The sequence below is a fragment of the Aspergillus aculeatus genome, assembly GCF_001890905.1.
Source record: "Aspergillus aculeatus ATCC 16872 unplaced genomic scaffold ASPACscaffold_9, whole genome shotgun sequence".
NCBI lineage: Eukaryota > Fungi > Ascomycota > Eurotiomycetes > Eurotiales > Aspergillaceae > Aspergillus > Aspergillus aculeatus.
This window is the reverse complement of record NW_017962984.1, coordinates 1,348,979-1,363,341: the sequence shown is the minus strand read 5'-3', so window position 1 is coordinate 1,363,341 and position 14,363 is coordinate 1,348,979. Positions and strand designations below refer to the sequence as shown.

The 14,363-nt window shown below is 54.5% G+C and overlaps 3 protein-coding genes across 3 annotated transcripts; 1 reads left to right on the top strand and 2 right to left on the bottom strand.

The window, feature by feature from the left end:
• Nucleotides 1–839: 839 nt before the first annotated feature.
• Nucleotides 840–2,888, top strand: ASPACDRAFT_30167 (putative MFS transporter; the record flags this gene model as incomplete). The annotated part of the gene is made up of 9 exons (XM_020199707.1): nt 840–1,033; nt 1,096–1,303; nt 1,360–1,376; nt 1,430–1,532; nt 1,584–2,026; nt 2,078–2,164; nt 2,214–2,267; nt 2,319–2,648; nt 2,705–2,888. The coding sequence occupies 9 exons, from the start codon at nt 840–842 to the stop codon at nt 2,886–2,888; spliced, it is 1,620 nt and encodes a 539-aa protein (XP_020055823.1).
• Nucleotides 2,889–4,386: 1,498 nt separating this feature from the next.
• On the bottom strand, nt 4,387–7,210 carry ASPACDRAFT_79375 (oligopeptidase family protein). Its single transcript, XM_020205391.1, has 2 exons — nt 6,998–7,210; nt 4,387–6,907 (listed from the first exon to the last, which is right to left on the bottom strand). Exons 1-2 carry the CDS (start codon nt 7,012–7,014, stop codon nt 4,756–4,758), a joined length of 2,169 nt encoding a protein of 722 aa, XP_020055822.1. The 5' UTR covers nt 7,015–7,210; the 3' UTR covers nt 4,387–4,755.
• A 204-nt stretch (nt 7,211–7,414) lies between these two features.
• ASPACDRAFT_79374 (ATP-dependent RNA helicase BRR2) lies at nt 7,415–14,313 on the bottom strand. Its single transcript, XM_020205390.1, has 2 exons — nt 8,067–14,313; nt 7,415–8,015 (listed from the first exon to the last, which is right to left on the bottom strand). Exons 1-2 carry the CDS (start codon nt 14,171–14,173, stop codon nt 7,484–7,486), a joined length of 6,639 nt encoding a protein of 2,212 aa, XP_020055821.1. The 5' UTR covers nt 14,174–14,313; the 3' UTR covers nt 7,415–7,483.
• Between the last annotated feature and the right edge of the window lie 50 nt (nt 14,314–14,363).

Sequence of the window (14,363 nt, the reverse complement as noted above, 5' to 3'; positions counted from 1 at the left end):
TGCGACCCTCCATTGACGAGGAAGAGGTACATTCCGGGCTGTACCTGAAATGTCTACATCAACCTGTTGACAGCCGTTGGGCAGGCTAAGCAAAAGATGATAACTGGGAGAGGATCGACAGGCAAGTCGACCTGTCGAGCTATCGATCTGTCCTTTCGATACAAAAGCAGCAGCCTGGCTTACCGGAGAGAACAGGATCCTTTGCCGACGGTCGATATCCCCGCCCTGCCCGAATCATCGCAAGTGGTTAGTTATCGCGATGGCCCGCCTCGAAGTGGCCCGCCTCGAAGCCGCGCGGGGAAGACAGCCACGACTGGTTATCGCCATCTGCTTTTGCCGGCCATTGACCCTCTCTGATAACCAAGTGGATCCATCAGCGCAAGATTATCAGAGGGCTGCCCCATCCATAGGGTCCCAATGACCCCCATCCGTGCAATGCTTGCTTAGACTCGGCGTTTCTCAGCGTGACGGAATGCAACCCGAGGGGGGGCTTATCTGCAGACCTACGATAACGGCGACAAGAGGTTTGGATCATCTATGGCCTTGCACGCTGATAGCAGACGGAATTGTTCCATGGTGGCACAAGCGGGGGGGAGGGGACTCTCGAACGCAGTCAATAATGCTACTTAACCCGCTTCTGCGAGGGTTGACATGTACGCTGCACGCTGATTCGGTCGCCGTCGGAAGCTTCCTCGACAACAGCCAGACTTTAAGAGTCCCGGCTGCCCGCAGGGAGGGAGCAGACCTCATCTCTGATCAGAAGCAACATTCTTCTGGCTCTTCTTTTCTAAATTCTTGAAAAAGAACTCGTCGGTTGTTACCAATCGTTGGCCGACACCATGGCCCCGACTGTGGACAGAAATGCCATCCCCGGCACAGTGACCCTTGTAGATCTGCAACATGTTCTGGCGACCCGCCACCTGGACAAAGGTGACAGCGACATCGTTCTTATCCCAGAGCCCTCGGATGATCCCGATGATCCGTTGAACTGGGCGCCTCGCCGGAAACTGCTTTCGACAATTTGTGTCAGCGTGTACGTGGGCACCGGCCGATGAGCTTTCGGTGTGGTTCAGCAGTATTGACATTGCGTCATAGATATACCCTGTTCGCGGGAATCGCATGTTCGGTCGTATACTCGGTGCTCACTCAGCTGTCGGATGCTACGGGCGTCTCTGTTTCGACCTTGAACGAGGGCACTGGGTATATGTTTTTATTCGCGGGCTGGGGGCTGCTGTTTTGGCAGCCATTGGCTTTACAATACGGCAAACGCTTGACATATATTTTGTCACTGGTTGGGATTTTGGTAAGACCTTGAAACTCTTGGGGCAGGGGAAAAGGGTCACTGCTAATACTTCATAGGGCACTTCAATGTGGGGGTAAGCTGTCACCGGGCCCACCTGCTGTGGTAGCTGAACTAACTCTAGACCAGCCCGTACATCCACACCAACGGCCAGTGGATCGCGCGGAGCATCATATCAGGCTTCTTCACTGCCCCGATCGAAGCCCTGCCGGAGGTCACTGTCACGGACGTGGTAAGTTTGATGGCATGTAACCTCCAACCAAGCTGATAAGAGAATGAATAGTACTTCACCCACGAACGGGGCACCTACATGGCCCTCTATGCATTCTTCCTGGCCGGGAGTAACTATTTCGCCCCGGTGATCTGCGGCTTCATTGCGGAATACCAAGGCTGGCAATGGGTGTTTTACTGGCCCAGCATTTTCTGTGGTGGTGCCATTGTGTTTCTCTTCTTCTTCATGGAGGAGACGAATTACGTGCGCCAGCATAGAACCGCGCCCGAGTCGCAATTGACGTCTTCCGCACGGACGTCGGAACAGACCGAGAAGGAGAAGGCGCCCTCCGGACTGGTCCAGCAGGCTGACACGGAGTGCGGCGTCATGTATAAGAAGAAGAGCTATGCCCAGAAGCTCTCGCTGCTGGGACCGCGACTGCCCCGAAACAACATGTTCCGACGGCTGTGGCAGACGCTATACTATCTGAGCTGGCCGGTGATTTTCTACGCAGGGTGGGTTGGCGACAGCCTGGATTGGATCTTGAACGTCGCTAACATCGACAGATTCTCGTACGGGTCGTACCTGATCTGGTTCAATGTGCTCAATGGTACTGCCTCGATTATTTTGGGTGGGGCTCCATACAACTTCAGGTACGTACAATACGTATGATCCGACAGACACGGATTCTGACCATGACAGTTCGTCGATGGTCGGTCTGAGCTATCTAGCCTGTATCCTGGGCGTGGTCTTTGCGTGAGTGCCCTCCAACATGTACGCCTCCACAATCACTAACGACGGAATCAGCTCGCTCTTGACCGGCCGGTTCAGCGACTGGCTCACCATCCGCCTGGCGCGGCGCAACAACGGGGTCATGGAGGCGGAGCAGCGGCTGTGGCCGTTTGCGATCTGCCTGGTGCTCGTTCCCGGGTCGCTGCTGCTCTGGGGGGTGGGCGCCGCGCACCAGGTGCACTGGTTCGGGCTGATCGTGGCCATGTGTCTGCTGGCGATGGCCAACACGTGTGGGATCACGCTGAGCGTGAACTATTTGGTAGATAGCTACCGCGAGCTGAGCGGCGATGCGATGGCGACGGTGATTCTGGTGCGGAACACGATGTCGTTTGCCATTGGATACGGGTGAGTGCGGCTCTTTCTAGTAGGGTGATGGTCGTGGACTGACAGCTGGCTGGCAGAATCACGCCGTGGGTCGACAACCTGGGCTACCAGAACTGCTTCATCTCGGCGGCGTTTGTGGGACTGGCCTGCGCCGCCGTGTTCCTGGTGATGATCAAATGGGGCAAGATGTTCCGGGAGCGCAGCCGCGAGAAGTACTGGGCGATTGTGGTGGAGAACCAAGAGAAGGGGATGGGACATTAGGCTGAGGATATAACCCGAGATATCCAGACAGTTAATCTCAACAGATCTATCCCTAGTATACATCAAGCATCTTCCTAACCCCAAATCATACCCGTGAAAGATAAAGAACTACCCCCCCATCTTCCACCGCAACGCAAAGTTGGAATCCCATTTCGCCCGCTCCATCGCCGCATCCCACTCCCTCGCCATGCGCGCCAGCATCTCCTCCGGCGTCTCCCTCTCCTCAGAGGACATCTCCCCGTTCCCAACCCCATTATCCTGGTACACCTTTTCCTCCTCTTCCTCCTCCTCTTCCTCTACCACCCCCTCACCCCCCCCGAACCAAACCCCTCAATCTCCAACCTCTCCAACCACCCTCTAACCCTCCTCCTCCTCTCCGCCATCTCAACCCACGCATTCCTTCCCCCCTGCCCAGAAGATATAAAAGTGGGACTCTCGCACCCCCTCAAACCAATAAACCTCCCAAACCTGCGCCTCTTGACCTCCAAATCCACCTCCTCCGCCCCCTCCATCCCAACCCACGGCGGCACCGTGATGGGATAATACTCCGTGGCTGCCACAGGGGGATACACCTGGTGGAAGTGTCTCGCCAAACTGTCCAGCTGGGCGTGGGTGAGGCAGTGGAAGGCGAGTAGGGTCTGCGGGAAGGATGGGTGGGACTGGCCGGTTGTGCTGCTCACCAAGGGGTGGAGTTTTGTGCGGAGGTGGGCTAGGAGGGGGGCTAGTTTGGATTTCAGGCTGGGGGTTGGTTTGGGGTTTGCGGGAGGTATGGGGTTGGGGTTGGTGAAGGGGTTTTGGTGCGGTGGGATGAGGTTGGAGATAGAGGGTGGGAGAGGGTTGGGTTTGAGGCGTTTGAGGGGGGTCCGGTTGTTGGGGAGTAGGGTGGTGGTGAGCCTTTTGGGAGGGGGGCTGGTGGTGGTGGTGATGAGGGTGAGGGTGGGGAGGGTGGTGGGGAGGGGGGGAAGGCGGGGCTTAAGGGCTGGGTGGTGCTTGGTTCTGGGTGGGGGAGTGGTTGTACTGGTTGTTGTGGTGATTCTCGTGGTTGTGGTTGTGGTTGTGGCTGTAGTGGTGGATATGGTCGTCCAGGCGCAGGAAGCAGACGACGGAATCGTCGCGGGGGCGCAATCAACGTCGTCCTCGGACTCGTCGGACTGATGGACATGGGCGAGAAGCGTTCCTCCTCATCGGAATCGGCAGTGGTCGGAGAGGAGGTGGTGGGAGGTGAAGCCGGGACGATGATGATGCGCGGCGTGGGAGGGCCGTTTCCATTGCGTCGCGGAGACATCTCGAATGTCTTTCTCGTCGACATTGGCTTGTAGATTATCGATCACTCTGAACTTCTTCAACTTGTGTATCTTCCAAAATAACTTAAACTTGCTTGTATATGCGCCAGGCGTGGAGGAAGAAACAAACCGTAAATCTAATGCTCCTGCCACAGAGGACAGCGCAGTGGTTATACAACTCGTCCTCCTTTGTTGGTTCAACACACCCCCCAATTCAGCCAACTGAGATGCTATAAAAACTCGAAACCGAAACATCACCCCGAGCTGCACATACAAAACCACTGTCTTTATCCCTCTATTGTTCTTTCGTAGACTCGAACTTTTGTCGTCGCTGGAACAAGACTACTGGCTATATTAAGTCTCTCTGTCTCACAGCAAGCAAATAACGCACGGCAATCCCTTTATGTGTCGAGTCCATTATCTCACCCGCAGGGGTCACTCGTGCTCATCTCCAAATTAGGGCTGCTTCATTGTTCCTTTGTGAGAACCCCCACAACAATGGAATCAACCACAAAACAATAAACGCTGTATTAACTTGTGACTAAATCATTATCCTAGTTCTCATTTACCTCCCCCCCCCCATTTCACAATGACACAGTCTCCAGCCGCTTCTCCATTGACGGGGCCTTCGTCGCGCTGAACTCGGCATACTTGCTGGAGGCCGCCGGAAGACCCGTGTACTTGTTGATCCAGTTCAGAACCGTATAATGCCACATGAGCGAGTTCTCCGGGTTGAGCACCCAGTGATTCTCATTCGGGAAGGTCAAGAAAGCGCTCTCTACCCCCTGCAGTTGCAAAACATTGAATGCAGCAAGCCCCTCGGCGATGGTCAACCGATAGTCCAACTCGTTGTGGATGATCAAGTGCGGTGTCTGCCAGTGGGCTGTATGACGAGAGGGATCCCAACGCTCCCAGTTCTCAGGCACCTTCCACAACGGCCCCTTGAGATCGCGCAGCGGGAAGTAGAGCTCTTCACTGGCGAGCATAGAGTTCATGCTGAATACTCCATCGTGCGTCACAAGCGCCTTGAATCGCCGGCCCAATGGGTGCCCCTGGATCCAGTTGACCATGTACCCGCCGTAAGAAGCGCCAAGAGCCACCGCTCGCGAAGTATCAACATAGTCCAGATTCTCGGCAATGTAATCAAACCCCTTTTCAAGGTCAACGTAGGGTAGCGAGCCCCAGGCATTACGAATCTCGTCCGTGAATCGCTGCCCGTAGCTGGTACTGCCACGAGGATTGGGTGTGACAACAACATATCCCTGCTCGGCAAAGATAGCCGGGTTCCATCGAGTGCTCCATTGCTCGCACCATGCGCTCTGGGGACCTCCATGGATCAGATATGCCAACGGATACTTCTCTCCCGGCTTGAAGTTGGACGGCTTCATCACCCACGCATGTACGGGTGTATCGTTGGCGCCACGGTACCAGATTTCATCCACCTGCGTGGGCGAGAGCCCGAAAGAAGCACCGTCGCGGCCGATCGAGGATATAACACGGACGTCCTTGGGCGATTCGGGATCAATTATAGACCACCTGCTGTTGTCCACAAGACTGCTACTAGCGATGAGTAATTTACCAGAGTTAGCTGCTGCGGGGTACACCTCCGTCACAAATCCCGAATGTGTCAGCTTCTTCAGCACATCAGGAGTAGAGTGGCGGACATTCTCTAGAGGTAGCTGGTAAAGAACTCCTCGTCCGGTCTCCTCGACCTGGATTATCAGCGACTTGTCGTCATGTGCAAAAGTCAACCCCGATGGACTCAGAGGCCAGGCGCCTTCTCCATCCGGCGATGCAAAGATCTCGATCATCTCACCACTCCAGGGGTTAGGCACGTAGAGGATTCGTCGCTTATCTGACTCATAGCCGTCCTCACGCATCGCGAGGAGCGCGATGGAGCTACCCTCCGAAGTCAGAACTGGGGAAGACATGGCTCCTTCGAGGCCCTTCAAAGCGCACACTCGAGTCTCCATTGCAGTCACACTTGTCCAGGAGAACATCGGACAGTAGTAGCATGAGCAGGACGTGTGTGTGGCGGGGTTCAAGCTCGGATCCTTGGCCACGAACACAATGGCCTCCGGACTGATGTCAAAGTCGCTCGTGCCCCCAAACGGAGGAATCGGCGATTCCACGCCCGTCAAGCCACACACTTGAATCAAGTTGGTGAGCCCTGAGACAGCGTACTTGCCCGCTTGTCGAGTGGGCGGAGACAGGGGCGCCTGCTGGAGCAGACCATACCAGATGGCATTCTTCTGGGGCTCAACATACGAGTCCCAGTGTCTCACGAACAGCGAAGTATAAAGGCGCCCGGTACTGGTCGGCTTCTTCGCGTCGTGCGGGTTGTACAAGGTGCCGTCCGTATTGGCCTTGCCGGTGACCGCAAAGCCAATCCTTCCAGGTTCGACAACTGTGACCTTGAGATCCGAGACTGGGCCAGGCACCGTGCCTGCGGTATAGGTTTTGTCTGCTTCGCGCGCATCGCCGATGATGAAGCTCGTGTTGCCGTTCGCCTTGGCCTTCAGCCAGACGAGCTGATTGCTGTCACCTAGCCACTGAGGGCAGCTGGCGCCGGCGTCGTTTGTGATCAAAGCCGATCGGCCGCTCTCGATGTCCAAGACTCGGATCTCGTTGGTCTTGGAGTGGGATTCGAACGAATAGGTGGTCTGGGTGTACACCGCAAGGGTGCCTGAGGCATTCGGCACAGGGCCAGAGCGCCGAGGAGCTCCCAGGAGAACTCTGGTGCGAATCAGTACAAGGGTCTAAGTGTTGCAATTTTCACTGACGACGACCAAGGACAAGACAAGTTGGAATCGAATGATAACGTACTCTGGAGTAAACTTCATGGATCGGATGGTCATGACACTGCGACCGGCAAGGGCCTGATAGATAAGATAGATAGCTCGAATAAGGTGCTGTAGCTCCAGCTGGTGATAAGAGTAGCACAGTCAATGCACACCAGAGTGAACTTCTCCTGATGAAGGAGAATGACTAGTTATTATCGGAGAAGCAGAGAATGTCAGGGAATGGAGAGTGAAGATAAAAGGGATGAAAGGGTAAGGTGAGTTGTAAGTTGTGAGTTGGGGACCGTGAGGGGAAGAAGAGCGGAGGTGGCGTCAGGGTGGCTGGCCACTGCCGCACTTGACTTGCTCCTGTTCTTCTCCGGGAGGCCTAATTGGGATACTACCGCTGTTTACAGGATATTGCAGTACTCATCACAAATGACATGTCTAAATCATCGTATCTCCCCATTAGAACATATAATTACAGACAATCATACAAAAGCTTCCAAATTCAGACCATGGGAGGGATTGTCTACTCTTCCTCCTCCTCCTCTTCACTCTCGTCCTCATCCATACCCTCCGCCGCCGTGACCGAGAAAGTAGGAGCTTGATCCACACCTACATAGCTGTCACTCATCAGGTACAACGTCAGCTCATGCTCTCCAGGCGTTGGAACAATGTATTCCAGACGCAGATCCAGCTTCCGGCCGATAGTGACTCGCTTGATAGCGAGCAAGTTCTTGGTCTTCTCATCGCCGACGACCAACCACCAATTCTCCATTTTCTTGCCAGGGTAGAATGGTGCGTGCACGGTCGTATCAGGCTCTTCGTCCTCCTCCACCTCTCGCTCGATCTTGATCTTGAGATAGGCCGGCTCGCCCGAAGTGATGTTCTCGGGATCCTCAACCTCGAAGTCAAGCTCCAAATTGGGATACTTCTCGTTCGTAAACGCCGCGGCTTGGGCCAGCTGCTTGTTGTCCAGACCAAGACGCTTGATCAATGTCGCGTAGTCCTTGTTCTCGGAAGGATCCATGGCTTCCATAAACTCGAAGATGTCGTTGATGCTGCCGGCAGGGTTAGCGCGAGTCAACTGGAATTCCAGGAGGGATACGTACTTATACTCATTCGCCACCTTGATAGCCTCGGGGCCAAAGTGAGGAATCTGCTTCAATGGACTATCCCGGTCCCACATGGCCTGGACAACCATCTGTGACATCTCCATCGCATTCATCGCGTTCAAATGACCCTCCGACGAGAGGACATCCACACACGCACTAAGGAGGTTGAGCACCTTGCTGACAATGATTTCCTGGTCCTTGGCGAGATCAATAGGCAGTTGCATGCGCGAGAAATGAGCCTGCAGCAGCACGAATGCCTTGAAGTGGGGCGAGTCGTAGGAGGTCTCAGCCATCTTGACCGGTACACGATCATACACGCGGCGAAGAATGTGGTCCTCGTGACGACGCATCTGAATGTTTTCAAACTCCGTGGCGGAAGTGATGATCTCCAGAATGCCCTTGAGCTTGGTACGAGCTGACAGGGAGAGGAGGAAGGTCTGCATAGTGATAAAGGAGATGTTGTAGTAGGAGGCAATCATGGCGGCGTTCAGAGGAGCAACACTGTCGTCTTCCTCATCCAAATCCACGATCTTGGCATCTGACAATTCCTTCAGGGTGTTTTCAAGCAGCTCAGAGAGGAATGTACTAAGACCCTCGTGGCTGACATCGGTCAGGCCGTAGAAGCTCGGGTTAGCCAGCAGGCGGCGGTAAAAGTAGGTGTGCGTCATCCAATCAATGGCGTCTTGAGTCGAGGTAATTGTTCTCGTGCTAATCTCGGTAACAAACGCATCATGCAAGTAAGCCTGCAAGTGACTCTCGACAGGCAAAGCCTCGTTCAAGAACTTCTTGTAATAATCGCGCTTGACAGCAGGCACCATGAGCACGCCACGACCAAGCTTGTCATCGCCGGGACGAGAAGCCTTGCCGAACATCTGAAGGATCTCACTGATTGGGTAGTCAATGTAGCGGTGCTCACGGCCCTCGAAGAATTGAGTGCCCATGACAATCACCAGATGTGCCGTCAGGTCGAGCTCCCAGCAAACATCACGGGAAGCGAGGAGAACCTGAATAGCGCCAATGGAAAAGAGGTGAGACACGATGCGCTTATCAGTAGCACTCAAAGCCTCATGGTAATAGCCGATGCCGTGGGAAAGAGACTCGGCCAACGTCTGTTCTTGAATGCGGCCAAGAAGAGGAGCAAGCTCGTTCACATCCGCGTTGAGGAATCGGTCCTCATTGTCATCCGTGGCACAAGCAGCCAACAGATCCATGACAGTAGCACGGGTTTGCTTGCGGCTAGGCACGAAGACAATGGCCGGCTTATCAGGAGACAACTGCAGGATGGAGTGGTATGCTGGTCTGGCCATGGCGAGCATGAGGGAAGGGAAGTGCGGGATGGTGAAGGATTGGATGTGGAGTTCCAATGGCACTGGTCTGGCGTGAGGGCTGAAGTTGTAGATCGTGTGCTTGTTGGCACCAATCCACTCGCCAATGTCGCGAGCGTTCGCAAGAGGCACACTCAAGCCAATGATGCGCATGCCATTCTCGATCTCCAGTGCCATGGAGTGCATACGCGAAACTACCACTTCATACACGTATCCGCCATAGCCTCCGAGCATGTGCAGCTCATCGGCGATGAAGAGCTGCACTGTCCGGACGTTCTTGCGCTTCCGCCATTGCCGAGACAAGACATCCCACTGACTTGGTGTGGCAAGAACGAGATCGGCTCGTTCCAGAAGTCTGAGATCGGCGGTGGTTTCGCCAGTAAGCTTGACGATGTTCTTGCCGCCGGAAAGCTGGCTCAGTCGCTTCTGCCAGTCCGCCAGACGCTGGTCAACGAGCTCTTGGAATGGAGCAAGGTACACAGCACGGCCGCTATCCTGCTGAGACAAGTGACGCAGCAAGGCAAGCTCGGCACACACAGTCTTTCCGCTACCCGTGGGAGCACCAATAAACACGTTGTCATCTGTGTCGAAGAGAGACTTGAAAGTCTGCGTCTGGATCTTGTTGAAGAACTGCCAGTCGGGGTACAGCTGCTGGAAGTCTTCGCGCTTCAATGCCTTCACTGGTGCCCTTTGCATGTCCAAGAGAGGAGTGTGGGGCGGGAAACGTTCGGGAAGGATCAGTTTTTGGAAGGAAACGGCAATCTTGGTTTCCGAGTGCATCCAGCGGTCAGATACCAGCGAAATAAAGTAGTTCGGAGGCATAGGCTCAGAGATGGGAACGGTGAACTCAACGAGATGCTCGTTCATCTCGGATTGTGCGTGGTCTTTCCGTAGAAGGAACTGGTCATGGAATAAGATCTCCTCTCCATCGCAATCCTCCACAAGAATCCAGAAGTCTTGAGCAGAGCCATGTAGAGTCTCGTCCCAAACGAAGTTAGGAGTGATCGTCAGCTCGACCCGTAGCATGGAGCGAGTGACGGGTTGAACCTGGGCCTGAACCTCCAGGCGAGGGAACTTGGAGACAAGATCGCAGACAACACGTCCAGCCTTGGGCATACCCAGGAGCTCACCCATGCGAGGAGGATCAAGGTCGAAGTAGCTACCCCAGGGGACGTCGATTCTCTCCGCCTTCTGCAAGATGTCTCTTGGACAGGACGGGAACTGACGGAGGGGTGTCATCGTGGGCCACATGCGCCGCTCAGCCATCTTGCACAGGTTAAGAGCAGTCTTGGCTACGGATGACCATCCCTTCTTCAATGAGATCTCGAAAATAGCGCGCAGAATACGACCAGCTGATTGGGTAACATAAACCATATCGGCCATCAGGGCAAGTCCTTCCAGCTTGAGGCGAGAGATGTAAGCTTGGAGCAAGACATTGATCTTAGAATGGGGCTCGTCGATTCCTTCCTTGACAGGGACAGGTACACGACCAAGTAGCTTCGCAAGTTCCAGCTTCTCATCCTGACGGACCGGAATGTACTTGAACTCGTCGCTAAGAGCGAAAATTCGGAACAGCTCGATTGTGGTGATGTTAGGCTGGAGGTGCTGAGAGTAGGTCAACATGGAGTTGTGGCCGATGTAGTAGTGGGAGGCGATACGACCAAGCTCCGTGGATTGCATACGACCCGTCTTCTTGTCGTACTTTACAAGGCCTGCTCTTTCCAGAATCACAGCCGCAGAGTGAACAAGATCAACGCGCTTTTGTTCAAGGGCGTCATCATTTTCATAGTCTGCTCCCACACTGTAGAGGCCAGGTGAGCGGAGCATGCGGACGAACAAGTAGGTGTAACCCAGCCAATCAACTCCCTCGTCACGAGTACGGATGTTTCCGAGAACGATCTCGGCATTCATATTGTCAGCAAGCTTACTCACGAGCTGACTCTCGATTGGTAACTGCTGATTCAAGAGGGAGAGGTAATACTGGATTTCGGTTTGCGTCGTAATAATGATACCTTCACCGAAGGTATCGTATTGAGGTCGTCCAGCACGACCCAGCATCTGCAGGACATCTTGAGGGCTGAGTTCGACCCAGCTACCCTTCTCAGGCGAATAGATCTGAGTTCCCTTGATAATAACTGTGTGGGCAGGCAAGTTGACACCCCAGGCAAGAGTTGCGGTACATACGAGGACTTGGATGCTGCCGTCGGCGAAAAGCGCCTGGACGGAGTCTCGATCAGCAAGACTGAGACCGGCATGGTGAATACCAAATCCATAAGGCAACAGATCCTTGAGCGAGGCGTCATCAACCGACTCAGCCTCTTCAGCCAAGATAGCTCTGCTTGCAGCATCACTGCGCAGAACCTGGCCGATGGTCTCCATCTCAAGAGCCTTGTCTCTGATGTACTTGGCGGTCTTGGCGGTCTCCTTTCGAGAGTGGACGAAAATGAGCATCTGGTTCCTTTTTTGTCCGACTTGCTCAAGGACTTTGTTGTAGCAAATATCGTTCATGGTCTTCAGCTGCTTGATGGCCTTCTTATCCGTAACGCCAATGAACTCCTGTTTGAGAGGACAAGGTCTGTAGGAGCCATCGAAGTGGAACAGGCCCTTCGCAGGATCAACACGCAGGAAGCTGGCAACATCCCGATAGTTAGGGAGCGTAGCACTCAGACCAACAATTCGGACTGGGTCGCCAGTCTGTTCTACTTTGCGGATGGTTCTGCTAACGATACTCTCGATGACAGGACCACGCTCGTCGTGGAGAAGGTGAATTTCGTCAATGACGATCAGACGGACGAGTCTGGTGTAACTCGTCTCCGAAGCCTTTCTAGTGATGACATCGTACTTCTCAGGAGTCGTGACGATAATCTGAGTCTCAGCAATTTGTTGCTTCGTAAGTTGACGATCACCGCTCAGTTCCGCCACCTTGATGCCATAAGGCTCAAGACGTTTGCCGAGGTTTCCGACCTGTTCCTGTACCAGGGCCTTCAAGGGAGAGATGTAGATGATCTTGAAGTCATCCAGCATGATCTCTCCCGTCTGCGGGTTCCGGTTCTTGCCAATCTCGCGGAGGATGGTAAGCATGGCAACATTAGTCTTTCCTGAACCGGTGGGGGCACAGACAAGCACGTTGCCATCGTCGTGAAAAGCGGTCGGAAAGCACTTGGATTGGATCCGATTGAGTTCCTTCGAACTTCCAAAGCCAACGCGAGCCCACTCGGGCAGCTCGGTCGTAGGAAGATTCTTCTCGCCAGGCTCTTTCTTAGCCTGGGGAGGAGGCACGTGAATTTCCTCATATCCCTTGAATGTCCGCTTCGTCGAGCCCTGGGGCAGCTTGACACTAGGGTTGGTCATTAAGTGATTACCTTGATGGAACACAAGGTTCTCCAGGTTAATCAATCTCTTCGGCTGCAGGCCCCGGACCAATCCTCCCTCCTCCTTCTTCTCTTCCGGCTGCTGAGGAGCGTTGGGAACATCCACATCCATCAGTTCTAGCTTGATCTTCTTCGAGGGACGACTCGCGCCTTCATCGCGGTTGGTCTTGCCCCGGATCTCGTCCAAGATAGCGCGGTGTCCAGCTTCAACCATTTCACTCTCGATTAGATGGCGGGCATCCGCATCTTCAGCGACTCGACGCCAACGGGTGACCCATACAATCTTGTCGCGGTTGGTGACCAAAGTGGCGACAAGCTCGGGCTGCTCATAATCGAAGAGATCCATCAAGTCATTTTCCACGTCGCGAAGAGGTCGCACCTCGCCATCCTCTCCTTTACCTCCGAGAATCTCGAGCGCTTGGGTCGCCTTCTCATGTTGTACGTGAGCATCTGGGTATGCGTTGCCAATTTGGCGCTGAAGCCAGTAAGCATCGATTTCTCGTGCAAGAACTGTGGTTTTCTTGTTGCGGCGTTCATCACCACGGTCTAATCCGCCGTCGATGACCATCTCTTCAGTATCCTCTAATCCTTCAAGGTCTGCTTTCTCGGTCGTTGCGTCATCAATACCAGGGACATCCTGTTGGTCGGCTTCGTCTTCAGAAAGTTCGTCGTCGTCGCGGACCTCGTCCAGAGTGCCCATGCGCTCATCGTCCTCGTCCTCCTCGTCGAAAACGACAGCAACACCCTGGCGCTCATCCAATTCCGCCTCTCCTTCGCCAGCCAGACCGTCGCCCATCTCTTCGTCATCATCCTGGGCATCGTAATCCGTGATCTTCTTGCCCAGGTTGACAAGCTCATTAAACTCCTTAGGATTCATCGAACTGCCCAGCAAGTCATCGATCTCCTTCTTTTTGTCGAAATCCTTCATATCCTCGTCCTTGAGCAACTCCAGCACTGCATCGGCCGCACTGCGGACCACTTCGTGTGGTACGTCGCCCAGATGGCTGGCGGTCATTGTGAGGATGAGGTCATAGGTGGCTCGAGTGGCAGGGGTGCGCGGACGGTACTTCAGGCCCTCGACGAGGGCATCGGCAGCAGACAGAATGCCCTGGCCGCGTACTTGCGCCGGTTGACCCCGCTGGGTCTTTCTCTGTTCGCGAGCGAGGACATCCTCGCCTTCGCGGATGGACCCTCGCTCGATATCCGTCAAGCCGGCCTTCTTTTTCGTCTTCGGCGCATCGTCACGCGCCATCCTCGAGCCCATTTCCCGAATGCTGATGCGGCCGGCGAGGGACTCCGGGTCACCGGTGGGTTCATCGTTGACGCGAGAGATGAAACGACGGTCCGCCTGGAGAACCAGGTTGGACATCGCCGAGTATTTGTACTGGGAGATGTTTTGGTCGGCCATTTTGATGGTTCTCTGATGGAAAATGCAAGATACAGATGAGAAGGGAGAACTAAGAACGATCGTGAGGCGAGTGCAGGTGAGTCGTGGTCTGAGGCTCGGTGGAGCTCAGATTCAGCCGGCGGGCGCGTCGTTGGCACCGGCGACAAGCACTTGATGAGATGAGAGTGGCTTTGTATAATAGTGTAAAGTC

Bases quoted from the DNA above. Each gene is read 5' to 3' on its own strand.
- ASPACDRAFT_79374 (XM_020205390.1), bottom strand. From the start codon at position 14,173: ATGGCCGACCAAAACATCTCCCAGTACAAATACTCGGCGATGTCCAAC. The intron at 8,016-8,066 runs GTACGTATCCCT...CCCTGCCGGCAG, and splicing joins AAGGTGGCGAATGAGTATAA to CATCAACGACATCTTCGAGT.